Here is an 18,147-nt window from a genome sequence, read left to right as displayed (position 1 = left end):
ACGACACTAAACTTCCCATAAAGTGTGCTTTTTACTTAAGTCTGTACTAGCATAAATTATATGTTGTGTGAATGTAAAATTGCAGGATGGAGAATTAAATCCATGGTGTCATATTGAGTTGTGGCATACAGCAAAAAGAAAATATTTAAATATTACCTCCTTGGAGTGTTGTCATCTGTTCCCTGTCTATGATTTAAAAAGCTGAAGGAAACACTGATATAGAATGGAATTTTAGAAGGCACTACATCCAGAACAGTCTCCCTTTTCACTTGTAGTCTGCTTCATAGAGATTTGGAAGACTGCATGAAAGACTGCCCTATCACCCAAGACTTTTCTTTCAGAAATATGCCAGATTTAAAACAAAAAGCCTAGATGGAAGAGCATACTCTTGGTACAGGGTGCTGTGAATTTCATAGGACCCATAGGAGGTATCAATATTTCACTTAAGCAGGAAAGGATTGTAGTAGGAAAGGAGAGTTTTTAAAAACATTGGGTCATACCCTGTAACTCCCTTACAGCTGATGAAGCTATGTTGATTTATGCTAACTGAGGATCTGGCTCATTCTTTCTTTCTAATGGAGAAGAGGTTTGGAGCATTAACTGTTGTAGGGAAGTTTAAAAAAAAAGGCTGGAAAGACTTGAATAGTCACAGCAATTTGGTTAAGGCTCACAATCTATTTGTTCCAAATCTTTCCTCCTGAACAACTTCCATCTTGACATGTTATCTCTCATTGATTGGATACAGTTTGACGCAATCTGCCTGGTGCTGATTCTGTTGCCATTTCCATCAGTAGGTAGAGCAGTAGGGACGGTCGTGACCTTGGTCTTCCCGATCTCAACTGGCTTGAGTCCCAAGTTAAGTCTCCTTTTGAAAAGTCAATGACTACGTTGGTTTTAGATTGCATTGTCTCGTGTCCCATTTATAACCTGTCTGGCTGAAATGGATTTGTAGAGTATGACAATACTGCCATGCCAGGTACAGAAAGTGAATAGTTGTGAACCATGCAGTTCATGTATAAAGAGTTGACTACCTGTGTCTGGGCTAAAATGACACATTTTTGCTCTGGGAAGAGGAAACTAGCAACATATATAGACTGATCTGTCAGTACACTGAAGGAGATTACTACTTCCACCCCACGATCACATAGCTGTCGTCTTCAGACTGGTGAGTGCTTCAGCCTTTCCTCATAACTGTTGCTCAGCTAGCAGAGTCTTTCTGGGCCTTCTTCCCTATGCATCCAAAACTGGCTGTGCTTCCCCAGATGATACTTCAAAATCATGATGATACCCTTCTGGTACAATTCAGAATTGCGTTTAATGCCTTTGCTTCAACTGCACAATGCATTCCTGTCGTCACATTCCTGCTAACTTGAATCTTCATGTTTGTTAAATGACTTTGGCTCTTTACCCAGCAGTATGCAGATTCCTTTAATGATTTTGTTTGTTTTATATTGCCAAGCATTTGTTTACACCAAAATCTATCAGATGTTTCACAGCCCACTTATGATGTGTTCACATATTTCTGAAAACTTTCTCAATTATTGCAAATGCTGCTGTCTTTGGCCAGTTTCCCCACTTTACAGGCACAACCTGAGAACAGAGTATTTGTGGTATGTTGTCCGATGCTCCAATGTAGTTTAGATAGATCTCGTACAAATACTGTTAATAGCCATATGGATATTTAAAAAAAAAGCTAGATCATCAATTTTTTAAAGTTTTACTATTTAACTCTTCTGGGAATGCTGCTTCTGGGGGTATTGACAACCTGTTTCACCAGTCTTTCCCTTATGATTGTCCCTTTTGAAAGGTTGGGGTGCCTTTACCACCCATCAGTGCTGTGACAGCAAACCTGATATTAATGACAGATTAATTATATATGTACATTGGGTCTTTGATCTCCATTCCGTAACCTAAGATGTAACCATTCTTGGGTCAATAATTTGTTTAAACTCAGTATAATTTTGTGAGGACGGTGTCAGTGGTTGTCCCCTGCCTACGTACACAATGTTTATTGGGACACCATTCAATCTCCCTTAATATGAATGCCTGGGAACTTCACTGTGGAAATCTATTGCATATACCTATTGAATAATTTCTTGTCTCTAAAAATTAACTGTAACCAAAAAAAACCCTGAAGTCATGTCTACATTTATAAGCTTAGAGTGGCACAGCTGTACTGGTACATCTGTGCCACTGTAAGATTGCTCCTGTAGCCGCATTATGCTGACTGGAGAGAGCTCTCCCGTTGACATAATACAAACAGCTCAATGAGCGGCGGCAGCAGTGTCGGCAGAGCATCTCCTGCTGACATAGCCCTGTGCACACGATTGCTTATGGCAGCAAAACTTATGTTGCTCAGGAGGTGTTTTTTCCACGCCTCTGAGTAACAAATGTTTTGCTGACATAAGTGCTAGTGTAGCCAAGGCCTTAGTGTCTCTTAACTGTTCTTCAAAAGACTTGAAGCTTAGCAAAAGAGATCACTTTCAACTGGGTAGTCAAGAAGACTGAGCATTTTCTGGGTTCTAATCCTGGTTCTAATTCAACTCCCCTCTGTGGTTTGGGCCCTTTCTCTCCATCTGTAAAATGTGGATAGAACCTATTTGCCTAAATCCAGAGGGGGTTGTAAGAATGTAAGATAGGGAATAATTAATGTTTCTACATCTTCAGAGAGCTTTAAATTGCTATATAAGGGGTAAGTATTTTGTATCTCTAGAGAGTGTGATCAAAACGTGGTTTGTCCGGGACTTGGATTTCCTAGATTCAGGAATATCACTAATTGTCAAATATAAGCACTTTATATAGGCATATGCTCATGGTTGCTCCAACCTTTATTTTCCAGTGCTAGAAAATGTCCGTTAAAAGATCTTAAATATCACACAGATTGAGTTTTTACAACTTCATTTCTCCAGGAAATTATTGTTGTTGTTTTTCTGAGGTGTTGGTAAACTTTTTTTTTAAATTTAATTAAAGAACTGCAGCAGTTGAAGCAGAGTTTAATTTTGTATAGTAACTGGCAAGAAACTTGAAGAATGTTCCCATGACCCTCTGAAACAAAAGCTGACTGTTTCAAAAGAAATTCATTTATATAATAGAAAAACAGAATGAAACTTTTTATTTTTGTTTCTGCAGACTGACACCAAGGCTAGTTCATCCTGCATTTGTACCCTTTTATTCTACTACATGATGATAATGGAACAAAAAAGGTTACATTAGAGAAGCTAACTAGTTAATTGAGACTTCTGCAGGAAGACTTTCTACTGTGGAATGAGTTTCTCTTCTGTTTTGTGAATGGGACTGAAATAACTTCACTTCGTTTTCCATAGTTACCCACCATCGCTATACTTCAGCACTGTGCAGTTTTTAAAATTACTTAGCTCTCTCATGTCTCTGCTACCCTTTTGCATAAAAAAAGATTGACATTATAAGTGTCAAACCAGTTTTGTATATGAATTCAGTTAATGCTATTAATTACTAACTTTTAATATGCTTCTTTTATTTAATTTTTTTCTTTAAAAATATCAGAATAAGAAGCCGATTGTGGTTTATCAAGTGATGGTGTTATATAACTGAATCTATTTGTTGTTAGATCAAAGTAATGGCTAATAGGATGAGCAAATAGAGATTTCAAACATAAAATTGATGGCCTACTCGGGCGTATTGCGCCTTGGGGGTGCATCTAAAAACAGAATGACCGAAGATTTTCAACATCAGCTGATTATCTTCTGGGAAGTTAAGTTCCCAGCCTTGTTCTATACAGCCTTTATTGTGTTTGGATCAGAAACATATTGAATCATAGCCTTTTCTGTTCATTTTTCTTATTCATGGGAAACCAGTATTTTAGGGTGTCCAGGACATTTATGTGGGCACTGGTAATTTGCGTAGATCCAAAATTTTGATCTAATGTTAAAATGGTTGTATTCTGATGGAGATGTCCGTGGCTTGTTTCAGTAACATTGCTTATAAGAAGATAGTATTGAAATGTAAAAACTCATCAAAAATAGTACTGGAAAATGGAGAAACTAATGTCATTCTATATACCTAAAATTATTTTAATCAATCACTTTATCCCAAGCAGGCTTCTACATCTGTATATGGTCCAAATTCAAAGAACATACTGGAGATCCTGCTATAAAGGGACTTTAATAGTTGGTCTCTCTAGAGCAGTGAGGAAAGATTGATGGAGTTGGGTGTTGCCTGTGTGTGTGTGTGTGTGTGTGTGTGTGTTCTACACACTTTTTTGGGGAGTGGGTGAAGACTTGAGATTCCTTCTAACTCTTCCGTCATCGGGCGGAGAGGGATATAGAGAAAAGAAAATACAGTGTAATTAGAAGTGGAGAATTTCATTTGTTTTCTTTGCAACAAGAAGTAGAAGCTGCCTTATCAAAAATGAAATTCCAACTCCTACTTGCCCTCTAGGCAAATATTGCAATTTTGAAATCTGTTTTGCAGCCCAGCGTGCTGGTGTTGGGACAGGGGAGTGCATGTATCATGTTCTTATCTTCTGCCATTTCAGTTTGCAGAGTAACAGCCGTGTTAGTCTGTATTCGCAAAAAGAAAAGGAGTACTTGTGGCACCTTAGAGACTAACCAATTTATTTGAGCATGAGCTTTCGTGAGCTACAGCTCACTTCATCGGATGCATACTGTGGAAACTGCAGAAGACATTATATACACAGAGACCATGAAACAATACCTCCTCCCACCCCACTCTCCTGCTGGTAATAGCTTATCTAAAGTGATCATCAAGTTGGGCCATTTCCAGCACAAATCCAGGTTTTCTCACCCTCCGTCCCCTCACACACAAACTCACTCTCCTGCTGGTAATAGCCCATCCAAAGTGACCACTCTCTTTACTTTGTGTATGATAATCAAGGTGGGCCATTTCCAGCACAAATCCAGGTTCTCACCCCCCACCCCCATACACACACAAACTCACTCTCCTGCTGGCAATAGCTCATCCAAACTGACCACTCTCCTTACAATGTGCATGATAATCAAGGTGGGCCATTTCCAGCATAAATCCAAGTATAACCAGAACGTCTGGGGGGGGGGGTAGGAAAAAACAAGGGGAAATAAGCTACCTTGCATAATGACTTAGCCACTCCCAGTCTCTATTTAAGCCTAAATTAATAGTATTCAATTTGCAAATGAATTCCAATTCAGCAGTTTCTCGCTGGAGTCTGGATTTGAAGTTTTTTTGCTGTAAGATAGCGACCTTCATGTCTGTGATTGCGTGACCAGAGAGATTGAAGTGTTCTCCGACTGGTTTATGAATGTTATAATTCTTGACATCTGATTTGTGTCCATTTATTCTTTTACGTAGAGATTGTTTCACGTAGAGATTGTGTCCATTCATTCTTTTACGTAGAGACATTGTGTATATAATGTCTTCTGCAGTTTCCACAGTATGCATCCGATGAAGTGAGCTGTAGCTCACGAAAGCTCATGCTCAAATAAACTGGTTAGTCTCTAAGGTGCCACAAGTACTCCTTTTCATTTCAGTTTGGTGAACAGAATTCTTTGGAGTAGTATGAGGAATGGTGGGAAGACTTTTGCATTTTCCCTCTTTAAGTGCTGGGCTTCAAAAGGTTATTGGTTACAAAAGCAGTGTGGTATCACTTCCGGGGGGATCCTTTTAAAACAAAAAAACAAACCAAAGAAGAAGAAAAGAGGCAGGTATTAATGTCACTTGTGCACATGGGGAGTATTTCATAAATCATTATCTAACATGTTGAGGTGAGAGATGCCTTTCCCCAGCTGAAAGATGGGGATCATTAACCTAGACCACTGAAGGGTTTCTTACTACTTGCCTTCTTGTTGGGTTAATGTCCTCACCTATTTTGGAGGCATACTGCTAAAAGCACAAAGAGATGTTGCCACCTGTTAAGATTTGTTTAAATATTTAATGTGAAGTTCTGTAAACTTTACATGGAACTATAAACATTTAGAACAAGGACACTTCCTGGGATGATTTTTTTTTATCAGCTGATTTAGAAGCTCTCTTGCCAGAGCTGTTTTGGCATCAGCTCTCAGCACTTGCCCTTGGGTTGTCTCTTCTTTATTTTTATTTTAAACATTGTGTGCAATGTTCCATTAGACTTCTGTCTCAGACATTCAGCAATGGGATTTAACCATCTCTGGTAAGGCTGTTCTTAAAATTTTCATTAGTTAGGGACTACGTGTGACTTGTATTGTTGCTTCAAACGGTCACTGTGGAAATATGCCATGTGAATAAAAAAATGTGTTGTGGGGGTTTCACTGTCTCTCTTCCCCCCAGAAGCTGAGGATTAAAACACTAACATTGAAATTTTGAGACCTATATTAAATAACTGAAGAGACTACTTTAGCAGCAGGTAAATAAACAGTGAGCAAATTACAGCCTCATGAGCAAAAAGACCATTTTGTGAACAGCTGACTATGGCCAATAATCTTTTTTGCAGATTTCAGGCACTGTACTTCGACTTTTAGACGTGTAAAACACTTCAGCAGTGCCGCTTTACAATAAGATGCCAGTAGCACACACTTTATATTTAGGAGGCTGATGACCTTTTGACCCCTTCTCTGTATTGTGCTTTCTGGTTCGGCTTTATTCTTCTGGTTATTTTGCCACTGTAGAAGTTGTTAGAACTGGAGCTTTCATCTGTTCTAGTAAGTTGTCTTCCTTCTCTCCTCACCCCGCTCCCTCTCCCCCAACCCTCCACACCATCCTATTCTTTCAGACTTTCAGTCAGTTTAGTTTTATGCTGCTGTCCATCGCTGCAGAATCTGAAACACCTTCCACATAGCAAAAGCGAAGAGTAGTGGACTCCATGGAGTCTCTGGCTCTTCCTTTCTGGTGTGAAAATTCTGATTGGGAGGTTGTCTTTGTTCAGTCAGTTTGTTTGCTCCATGGGTGGGTGGGGGGGGTTGGTTTTTTTGTGGGGGTGGGGGGAAGGGTAATGTTGTGGAAGCCGCCCATTGCAAGGAAACCGCTCCTAATTAACTGAAAATGTCTGTGAAGTTATTAAAAATTCCACACACACCCATACATTTCACACTTCAACTAGTATTTTTTACTTTGCTGTTCTAAACCAAACACAGCACTTGAGTATTGCCAGCTCTTATGACTTTTATTGTGAGTCACATGATATTTGGTATCTTGCATAAAGCCCCGCAGCAGGTAGCCCGGGGGGTGCGCAGGGGAACAGCTCCCCACGCCAGCTCGCCTCTGCCTCCCTGGGCCTGAGCACGAAGCCGCCTGCTTCTCAGCCCTCCCCGGCTTCTCGCGTGAACAGCTGATTCGTGGGAAACCTGTGGGGGGAAGTGGGGAGGTGGAGAAGCAGAGCCGGGCGGCGCGTTCAGGGGAGGAAGTGGAGGTGAGCTGAGGCCAGGCGCGGGGCAGAGAGCTGCTGGTGGTTGCTCTGCACCCACCAGATTTTCCCCATGGGTGCTCCAGCCCCGGAGCACCCAGGGAGTCGGTGCCTAAGGCACCACTTCTGATGTTTTCAGAGGGGGGAGCGGCCGCTCCTCCTGCTCCCCCCCCCCCAGCTACACTACTCTGGCTCTTAGGGGTGGGGCATGTTGGGCACGGTGGCCCACGAGACCCTCCTGCCCGGTTCTGGGGGCAGTCAGGGGACAGGGGAGGGGGGTGAAAGGGCCAGAGGTCCGGGGGGGGGGCATTAAGGAATGCGGGGGGTTGGATGGGGCAGGGGTCCCCCGGGGGGGGGGGGGGTGGCATTAAGGAATGCGGGGGGTTGGATGGGGCAGGGGTCCCCCGGGGGGGGGGGGGAGGCATTAAGGACTGCGGGGGGTTGGATGGGGCAGGGGTCCCCCGGGGGGGGGGGGGAGGCATTAAGGAATGCGGGGGGTTGGATGGGGCAGGGGTCCCCCGGGGGGGGGGGGGGGAGGCATTAAGGAATGCGGGGGGTTGGATGGGGCAGGGGTCCCCCGGGGGGGGGGGGGGGGAGGCATTAAGGAATGCGGGGGGTTGGATGGGGCAGGGGTCCCCCGGGGGGGGGGGGGGGAGGCATTAAGGAATGCGGGGGGTTGGATGGGGCAGGGGTCCCCCGGGGGGGGGGGGGGGAGGCATTAAGGAATGCGGGGGGTTGGATGGGGCAGGGGTCCCGGGGGGGGGGGGGGGGGGGGGAGGCATTAAGGAATGCGGGGGGTTGGATGGGGCAGGGGTCCCCGGGGGGGGGGGGGGAGGCATTAAGGAATGCGGGGGGTTGGATGGGGCAGGGGTCCCCCGGGGGGGGGGGAGGCATTAAGGAATGCGGGGGGTTGGATGGGGCAGGGGTCCCCGGGGGGGGGGGGGGAGGCATTAAGGAATGCGGGGGGTTGGATGGGGCAGGGGTCCCCCGGGGGGGGGGGAGGCATTAAGGAATGCGGGGGGTTGGATGGGGCAGGGGTCCCCGGGGGGGGGGGGGAGGCATTAAGGAATGCGGGGGGTTGGATGGGGCAGGGGTCCCCTGGGGGGGGGGAGGCATTAAGGAATGCGGGGGGTTGGATGGGGCAGGGGTCCCCGGGGGGGGGGGGAGGCATTAAGGAATGCGGGGGGTTGGATGGGGCAGGGGTCCCCGGGGGGGGGGGGGGGGGCATTAAGGAATGCGGGGGGTTGGATGGGGCAGGGGTCCCCCGGGGGGGGGGGGGGGGCATTAAGGAATGCGGGGGGTTGGTTGGGGCAGGGGTCCCCCGGGGGGGGGGAGGCATTAAGGAATGCGGGGGGTTGGATGGGGCAGGGGTCCCCCGGGGGGGGGGGGGAGGCATTAAGGAATGCGGGGGGTTGGATGGGGCAGGGGTCCCCCGGGGGGGGGGGGGGAGGCATTAAGGAATGCGGGGGGTTGGATGGGGCAGGGGTCCCCCGGGGGGGGGGGGAGGCATTAAGGAATGCGGGGGGTTGGATGGGGCAGGGGTCCCCCGGGGGGGGGGGGAGGCATTAAGGAATGCGGGGGGTTGGATGGGGCAGGGGTCCCCCAGGGGGTGGGCCACAACCCCCTCATAGGGTGAGGAGGGAACCGGTTGTTAAGATTTTGGCCGCTCATCACTGACCTTAACTGTCTGTCTGGCCCCTGCTGATGCAGTTCGTTAGTGAGTCTGCTCAAAGAACGGTAGATTGAAGCATGCCAGGGAATTGTTAGTGCCAGTCAGCAGGCTACACATGGATGCTTAATTTGTGGCAGGCTAGTGCAGGATGGCTTGATTTAAATCAAGGCCAATTTAAATCTGTGATTTAAATCACAAAGTGGAAAGCCTCAATTTGAATTATCAATTTTTAATCTAATTTCCATTTGTGCTTCAGTTATTGTCTAAAGGAAGGTGCGTTCTTGTAGGTTGATATAACCATTAAAATATGTTGATTTACAACTAAATAGAGCCTTTACTCTGGACTTGGTAGCTTTTTGCTACCAAGGAGGGTACACTGTTATCTAGCTTAATATTTTAAGATTCTTACTAATTGTACAATGTTGGTATGTTAGAAAATGGTGAATAATGTATTGCTTATTGACTAGATAATTAACTTTTTGCTCACGAGTTCTGTAAAGCTGCATTAAAATGGTAACTGAAATTTATTTAAACATGCACAACAGGATATAAAACTTATTTATTAAACAAAGCAACTTTAAATGTTCGGCATACATAAACGTCACTGTTTTTTCCCTCCCCTTAAGAGCTGGAGAGTAAGTTTCCATGGTAGCTGAGTCATAAATATTAATGATCTGAGAACTGAGCCAATCAGAGTTCAGGTAGGGAGAAACTATAAAATAGGAGTATGAGGCCATCCAGGTGGGATCAGCAGATGACCCTGATGAGATACATGCTGGTGTCTCTGGAATCAGAAGTTGGTTTGCAACACCAGTGGTGACTTTGCCAGTCTTTTGCACCTAGTAGCACAGCACCCCCCCAACCCCTTCCCAGGATCAAGCTCTTTATCCATATTTATACCTTTGTGCTATATTTATAAAGCTTGATCTCAAAAGCTATTTCCTCCCCCCCCCCCCCCCCCCCCCCCCCCCCCCCGATTCTTTCTTTATAGAGAAAAGTAGCCTTTAACTCAACATTTTGTTTTCATAGCGGCTCCTGAATTCAGCACATGTATTCTTTATTGAACTATTTTGGAGGTTATGATAAGATTAAGGCCTTAACATAGTTTACATTAAATTCAGATTTAATTTTAAATAGGTTGTTTTTTTTAATAAAAAATTATTTAAATAACAATGAAAAAATACAATTTAAATAAAATCTTTTTTTTTTCTGAAAAAATTATTTAATCCAGCATGGGCTAGTTGGATTTATGCTGTAGCTTGCCATGACCATTATCACAGAAATAACTTTTCTCACTCTCTCTGTTTTTATAGGCTGTACAATGGAATCCCTGGATCAAACAATCAATAGCTATCTGGATGTCTGGTTCGGGCCAAGAGGTAAGTTGTTTTATAAATATGTACATTTAATTTCTAGAACCAATGTTCAAATGCAGATGTTGGAGTATAGAAACTGCCATAGTGGAAGAGATTGGCCCTCTAGTATCCTGAAGCTAATAGTAGTTTGTGTCAGCTGCTTTGGTGCCCATAAACACCCAATTGTGCAAAACTGTGATGCTCAGAGAAGAGGGCTTCTGACGCTACTGAGCGATCGGCTTATGACTTGAAGAGTGAGAAATGACAGACCTTGAAACTTTATCTGAGCTAATATACTGCAGCTGCTATTCTTATTCCTATAAATGTCAATCTGTTTTTTGGTCTTACTCAGCTAGTTGCCTCAACAATACCCTGCAACATGAAATTCTTCAAATTAATTAAATGTTGCATGAAAAATACCCTGTTTTTTAAGTTTGTTCTTCAGGAAGTACCCTCTTGTAATGAGGGAGAGGATAAATAGGGGTGTCTGACTGGTCTTCAGTAACATTCATTAATTAAAATGACACTCTCTTATCTCCTCGTTTTCAAATTAATTAGTTTTGTTTTGTCTTTTAAATTTTTTCTCATGTCCCTATTGCCCTATGCTCCTAATCTGTTTTGCTTACCTTCTTTTGTTTTTTTTCTTTTCTCCTTTTTGAGATGAGGTGACAAAATGAATATCATATTCTAGCTGAGGAGATTCTATCTGTTTTATGTACTGGCTTTATAATATGCTACATCTTTGTCATGTTTTGAAAACATTGATCTGAAAAAAAGTACATCAAAACAGTTTGCAGGCTTTCCCTCAACCCCCACAAAGCTTAAAGCCTCATTTTAGGGCCTCATTAATGATCTGGATGAATTGCACCCTCAGCAAATTCGTGGATGACACTAAACTGGGGAGAGAGATAGATATGCTGGAGGGTGAGGATAGGGCCCAGAGTGACCTAGACAAATTGGAGGATTGGGCCAAAAGAAATATGATGAGGTTCAACAAGGGCAAGTGCAGAGTCCTGCACTTAGGACGGAAAAATCCCATGTACTGCTACAGGCTGGGGACTGACTAGCTAAGCGGCAGTTCTGCAGAAAAGGACCTGGGGATTACAGTGGATGAGAAGCTGGATATGAGTCAACAGTGTGCCATTGTTACTAGGAAGGCTAACTGCATATTGGGCTGCATTAATAGGAGTATTGCCAGCAGATCGGGGGGAGTGATTATTCCCCTCTGTTCGGCACTGGTGAGACCACATCTGGAGTATTGTGTCCAGTTTTGGGCCCCCCACTACAGAAAGGATGTGGACAAATTGGAGAGAGTGCAATGAAAATGATCAGGGGGCTGGGGCACATGACTTATGAGGAGAGGCTGAAGGAACTGGGCTTGTTTAGTCTGCAGAAGAGAAGAGGTGAGGGGGGATTTGATAGCAGCCTTCAACAGCTTGAAGGAGGGTTCCAAAGAGGATAGAACTAGGCTGTTCTCAGTGGAGGCCCATGACTGAACAAGGAGCAAGGGTCTCAAGTTGCAGTGGGGGAGGTCTAGGTTGGATATTAGGAAACACTATTTCACATGGTAGGTGGTGAAGCACTGAAATGGGTTACCTAGGGAGTTGGTGGAATCTCCTCCTTAGAGGTTTTTAAGGCCTGGCTTGACAAAGCCCTGACTGAGTTGGGGTTGGACCTGTTTTGAGCAGGGGGTTGGACTAGATGCCCTCCTGAGGTCTCTTCCAACCCTAATCTTCTAGGATTCTATATCTACACTGCAGTCATGGGGTGTGATTGCAACTCGCACAGGCATACCTGAGCTAGCTTTAATGGAGCTAGCTCAAGTATCAGAGCAGCTGACGCTGTAGCTGAGTGGACATCTGCATGGGTTAGCTGCCTGAACAGGTGTTGAAGGTTGTGGGTGGGCTTGTGCGGCCTGTGCTGCTGTGGTTTTAGTGCTCCCGAGTACAGCTAGCTCAGCTAGAATAAAGCTACTTCAGGTATGTTTGTGTGAGCTGCAGTCACACCCTATGACTGCAGTGTAGATTGCCCCCAGACTGCAGTATGGCTTCTAAGCTCCACTAAAATAGAGCTGGAGCCTCTTCACTGCCACAGGGTGTCTAAACTGAACTGGTGTGAGCTTGTATTAGACTGTTTTTTGATCCCATTATAGACAGGCCTCTATGGAATGGAACAAGTTGACAACTTCTCCGTGACTATTTCTTTGTGTATTTCAGTCCAAAAAGTGATTTTGTAAAAAGAGCGTCATATTTGTTTGAATATTTGTATATCCATATCAAATTTGTTCAGTTTACTGTTTAAAAATGTTTTGTCTACTTGCCAGTCTTACAACTCTCCCTGGAAATCAGACTGTCAATTGGGCTGTTTTCCTTCTCATGCAACACCAATAAAAAGGTTCCAAAAGCCAAATTATGCTGTAACACTGGGATAAAATCAGTGTCCTGTTTGGGTTTGCCCTAGTGTAACTTACTGCTTGGAATATAGTGTGAGATGCACAATAAGGAATCCAATTCCATTCCTAGCCATGCTGGCTCCTAAGGACTAGCAGAAATAAAAACCGTAAGAATGTACTTTGCTTAATACAGTAAGCAGAAACTAGCTATGTTGATGATATATTAGTCTTTCAGGGAGAAAGGAAGAAACAAATGGAAAAACAGCATGGTGAAGTTTATCTGTTTTAAAACTTATTCAGAATCTTCTTCTGTCCCAAATACCAAAGATAGATTTCAAGTAATAGTTTAAAACACTTAGCAGCAATAACTCCCTTTTGAAAGCAATGTTTTCTTTGGGAGCAGCATTACTTGCTTTTTGCTTAGCGACAGTGTGATTAAATGTAACCTTGCTATATATGAAAGTTATTGTGTAATTAAGAACAATCAGCGTTTCTAGTAAGTTTTTTATTTGCTGTTGTTCCATCAAGCATTTTCTTTCATTCACATTGGTTCACGTTAGGTGACTGAGAAAAATGTTTTCCTGACATAGTAACAATGTTTTAAATATTTCCATGTACTTATAGGCTTATAATAACAATGTTTTAAATATTTCCATGTACTAAATCGCTGTAGTAAATTTTTGTTGTTTTTTTTTCATTCTATTTCAGATCCCAGAGTAAAAGGATGGCTTCTTCTGGATAACTATATACCTACTTTTATCTTCTCTGTCTTATACTTATTAATCGTATGGCTAGGACCAAAGTACATGCAGAATAAACAACCATTCTCATGCCGGGGAATTCTAGTGGTCTATAACGTTGGACTTACGCTACTGTCACTTTATATGTTTTATGAGGTAGGAGGGTTTTTTGGTTGTGTGGTTTTTTGTTTGTTTTTTTTGTTTGCAGTACCCTGTTTAACCCCCACTTACACCAGAAACCTGTCTGTTGTGCATATTGTTGTGCTAAACTTGGTAAAATAACTGCAGAAATGTTGCAACAATTCTTCAGAGGTGTCTTCTCCAAAGAAAATCACCATTATTACTAAGTTCCTACGAGCACTTCCATTAATACCCTCAAGGATGGTGTGCAAAATCTGTACAGACTCAACAGCAAAATAAGTTGTTCTGAAATGTGAAGCTCTCCTTCAGCACACAGTGGAAGAGGAAAACTCAACTTTCTTGATTTGTTATAGTCTACAGGTAAACCTCGGTAGTATTTGAGTAGTTCCAAACTACTCTCCTAAAAAAGTACCACAGTCAAGCTGTTCTAAGAATGGGTAAAAAGAAAAGGAGGACTTGTGGCACCTTAGAGACCAACAAATTTATTTGAGCATAAGCTTTCGTGAGCTACAGCTCACTTTAGCTTAAGCTCAAATAAATTTGTTAGTCTCTAAGGTGCCACAAGTCCTCCTTTTCTTTTTGCGAATACAGACTAACACAACTGCTACTCTGAAACCTAAGAATGGGTAGTTGTATCACATCTCACTAGGGAGTGTGGAATATAATTTTATTTAAATGTATTACATCCACATCTTAATCTTTGCTTTTGCACATTTGAGAATCACATCTTCTGAATCATCTTGGTTATTCAGAAACAGAAATATGTTAGCACACTTGGGATTCCATTGTTTTATCAAAGTTAAAACCAGATTATTTAATATAATTCCTTCAACTTTGGGTGGTACTGTGTGTTTGTTTTATTTTACAAGATAGAGATCCAGAAACTATAAATTCTATCCTACCCCATCAACCAGATCAGTAAGAATGTTCACAGTTAATATGCTGGTGTTAAATTTTTTTTCAGTATGTACTTAAAAAAAAAAAATCAAAGTTAATTACTTTAATATTTTAAGCTTCATATCACTTAAATAATTGTGTAAATGTGATAGGTGTGTGTATTGTTACTCCATGCAAATATGTTTAGTGACAAATTAAGCATAAGCAATATCACCACAGACTTCATGACAAACATATTAATTTATGGAACATAGATTCATAGATATTTAGGTCAGAAGGAACCATTATGATCATCTAGTCTGACCTCCTGCATAACGCAGGCCACAGAATTTCACCCACCACTCCTGCGAAAAACCTCTCACCTATGTCTGAGCTATTGAAGTCCTCAAATCATGGTTTAAAGACTTCAAGGAGCAGAGAATCCTCCAGCAAATGACCCGTGCCCCATGCTACAGAGAAAGGCGAAAAACCTCCAGGGCCTCTTCCAATCTGCCCTGGAGGAAAATTCCTTCCTGACCCCAAATATGGTGATCAGCTAAACCCTGAGCATATGGGCAAGATTCATCAGCCAGATACTACAGAAAATTCTTTCCTGGGTAACTCAGATTCCACCCCATCTAATATCCCATCACAGGCCATTGGGCCTATTTACCATGAATATTTAATTACCAAAACCATGTTATCCCATCATACCATCTCCTCCATAAACTTATCGAGTTTAATCTTAAAACCAGATAGATCTTTTGCCCCACTGCTTCCCTTGGAAGGCTATTCCAAAACTTCACTCCTTTGATGGCTAGAAACCTTCGTCTAATTTCTAGTCTAAATTTCCTGGTGGCCAGTTTATATCCATTCGTTCTTGTGTCCACATTGGTACTGAGCTTAAATAATTCCTCTCTCTCTCCGGTATTTATCCCTCTGATATATTTAGAGAGAGCAATCATATCTTCCCTCAACCTTCTTTTAGTTAGGCTAAACAAGCCAAGCTCCTTGAGTCTCCTTTCATAAGACAAGTTTTCCATTCCTCGGATTATCCTAGTAGCCCTTCTCTGTACCTGTTCCAGTTTGAATTCATCCTTCTTAAACATGGGAGAGCAGAACTGCACACAGTATTCCAGGTGAGGTCTCACCAGGGCCTTGTATAACGGTACTAAAACCTCCTTATCCCTACTGGAAATACCTCTCCTGATGCATCCCAAGACCGCATTAGCTTTTTTCACGGCCATATCACATATACAAGTGCAGATTTCTTTGGCGTTATAGTAAGTGTAGATAAAATTCCCATTGCAGCTGATCTCTTCTCTTCTAGCGCTCAGAATAATACTCATATTTTCCACATGACATTTTTGTAACAGGGTAGGGGGATGGCCTAGTAACCACTAAGAAGTCTTTTCCATTACTAATGTCTGATTCTGTGAACTTAGAGCACTGGACTGAGACTCAGGGCACTGGGTTCTGTTCCTGGCTCTGCCAGTGAGCTACTGGGTGACCTTGTGCAAGTTACTTTCCCTTTCTGTGTGCCAGCTTCCCCATCTGTAAAATGGGGATAATGATACTGATCTCCTTTATTAAAGTGATCTACTGATGGAAAACACTATACAAGCTAAGTATTATCATTATTAATTCATTTTTTTACTTAAACGTTATTCCTTCACACTATTCCATATACAATATTCTGTAAACTTTATATGATGTAAAGCCTTTATAGTTATATTACAGTTAAACTGCTTCTCTTTTGCATAGCAATCTCCCTGCTTATTAAGCACCATTTCCCTTGTCAACTCAGCTAAATCAAATGCATGTTTGTTTTTTTAACACTTGCCTGGCATTACTCATGTGGCTTGGAAAACTGCCATAAATTCACATAGTCAATGTGAGTTCTTTGATCTGGTGAAAGGAAAAATAAAACCTCACCTGTAGGCCATATGATCAGTGGCTAGAGCTTAAATTTAAAAACTGTCTTTGAACATAGTCTTTGCTCCTGCAAATATATAATGCAACTTGATTTTCAGTGTTAGCATTATATTTAGTGATCTTGTTATCTGTGTGAAAATATCCATTCAGCATTGTCTGGCCAGACTACAACTTTATTCACTTAAAATATCTGGAACTGCCCAGTAAGAAATTGTACAGTGCAGCTCAACATCCTTTCCTTAATCGCTTCCATTGATTCCCAACCATGTCCCAGCTATCTCGCTGCTGAGACCCCAATGTCCTCCCCTCACTTGAGGTGAAAGGGGTTGGAGGTTGGCTCTTCTGTCCAGATGTAGGAGCCCCAAACCCTCATTCTTCAGCTCCCTTAAGGGATGCCTTCCTTCAAATTCTTTCCCAATCCATTTTATCCAATAACTATATCCTTTCCATAGAGTATCTGCTCTGACATCTGTCATGAGCTCTATGTACTGAGGTGCAGCATTACAACCTAAGTCCCTTACTCCACCCGACTGGATCCCAAACTTATTGTGGGGAAAGACAAAAAGCCCACTCCACTTCGGCCAATCTGGCAGCGAGGGAAAAATTCCTTCCCAGCCCCCCAGAGATAAAGGTGACTAGCAAAACAAATCAAAAGGGAATCTGGTCCTTCTGTCAAGTTCATGGGTGAGTGAATGCTGCCAGCCTGATCCCCGTAAAAGAGGGGCTCTCTGCGGCTGCATGGGGTATAAATCAGACATGCCAAACCCACAAAAATAAACTGCAGAAATTGGGCACTTTTTTGTTGTTGTTGGCTTAATTGGCTTGTGAGTTGCTTGTTGGCTAGTTTTTGTCTTGTTGTAGCTTTTTGCTTTTTTTTGATCAGCTTCCGGCAAGCAGGAGCAAGGGGCATGGGGGGGCGGGGGGGAAGAGTCGGGGGTGCACAGCGGGCCCACCACAGTCCCAGACCGCAGGCCGGGTGGGATCTAGTCACATAGAGTGTTGGGGTTCTAAGGGATTGGGTTGTTTTGACCTTGTTTTGAAATAGGATTAGCTTGATTTTTGGCTTATTGTGAAAGTCAGGGTGCTTATTTACCGCGTGAAAGTTGGCAACTGTGGTATAAATACTCCCCAGATGTACACTCTTACAGCCAGCAGGAAGGGCAGTGCAGTGGCTGCACACTGTCCTTCCTGTCCATCTCTGTAAGCTTTCCTTCTCCCTACCTGTTGTAGAGGAGCCCCTAAAGGGACAATACCCCTTTTCTTCCAGCTAGCCAGACAGAGACGACCCCCCACCCCCCATGTGGTGAGCACATTAGTGGGCGCGATATAATTGTTTTTATAAACAGGCACCCACAAAGCTACAGTGTTACACAGGGTACTGAGGCCATTAACATTTAATGTATGTTTTAGTAAATTTTAAATTTTGTGACTTAGTGTTTTGTAACCTAAACTACATTATATGTATACAGTGCATTTCTGTTCAGCACCTAAGAAAACTTCTAGGGTAAAGAAAATCAGTTCTTCAAACCCCTGGATAAACCCCTTTCAATAGACTCTGCATTGTGACCATATTTATGTAGTCCTACAATGGCAGAGTTGAGGGCAAGCATAATAATGGTTTGCCAGCTAAGACCCTGAACCTGTGGAAAACTTTCACATGGGAGAAGTCCTACTGACTTTGGACAATT

At 42.9% G+C, this 18,147-nt stretch overlaps 1 protein-coding gene across 3 annotated transcripts in view; it reads left to right on the top strand.

Annotated features, from left to right (window-relative positions):
- ELOVL5 (ELOVL fatty acid elongase 5) overlaps positions 1-18,147 on the top strand; it is a 59,191-nt gene that overhangs the window by 29,192 nt on the left and 11,852 nt on the right. For all 3 annotated transcript variants that reach the window (XM_037894214.2, XM_043542372.1, XM_043542371.1), the window contains exons 2-3: positions 10,334-10,399; positions 13,476-13,663. In XM_037894214.2, the coding sequence (XP_037750142.1) occupies positions 10,342-10,399; positions 13,476-13,663 (246 nt within the window). In that variant the 5' untranslated portion in view covers positions 10,334-10,341. The remainder of the gene's footprint in view (positions 1-10,333; positions 10,400-13,475; positions 13,664-18,147) is intronic.

This window comes from Chelonia mydas, chromosome 3, assembly GCF_015237465.2.
Source record: "Chelonia mydas isolate rCheMyd1 chromosome 3, rCheMyd1.pri.v2, whole genome shotgun sequence".
In the NCBI taxonomy this organism is placed as follows: domain Eukaryota; kingdom Metazoa; phylum Chordata; order Testudines; family Cheloniidae; genus Chelonia; species Chelonia mydas.
The sequence above is the reverse complement of the archived record's forward strand: the minus strand, read 5'-3'. Positions and strand labels throughout refer to the sequence as shown.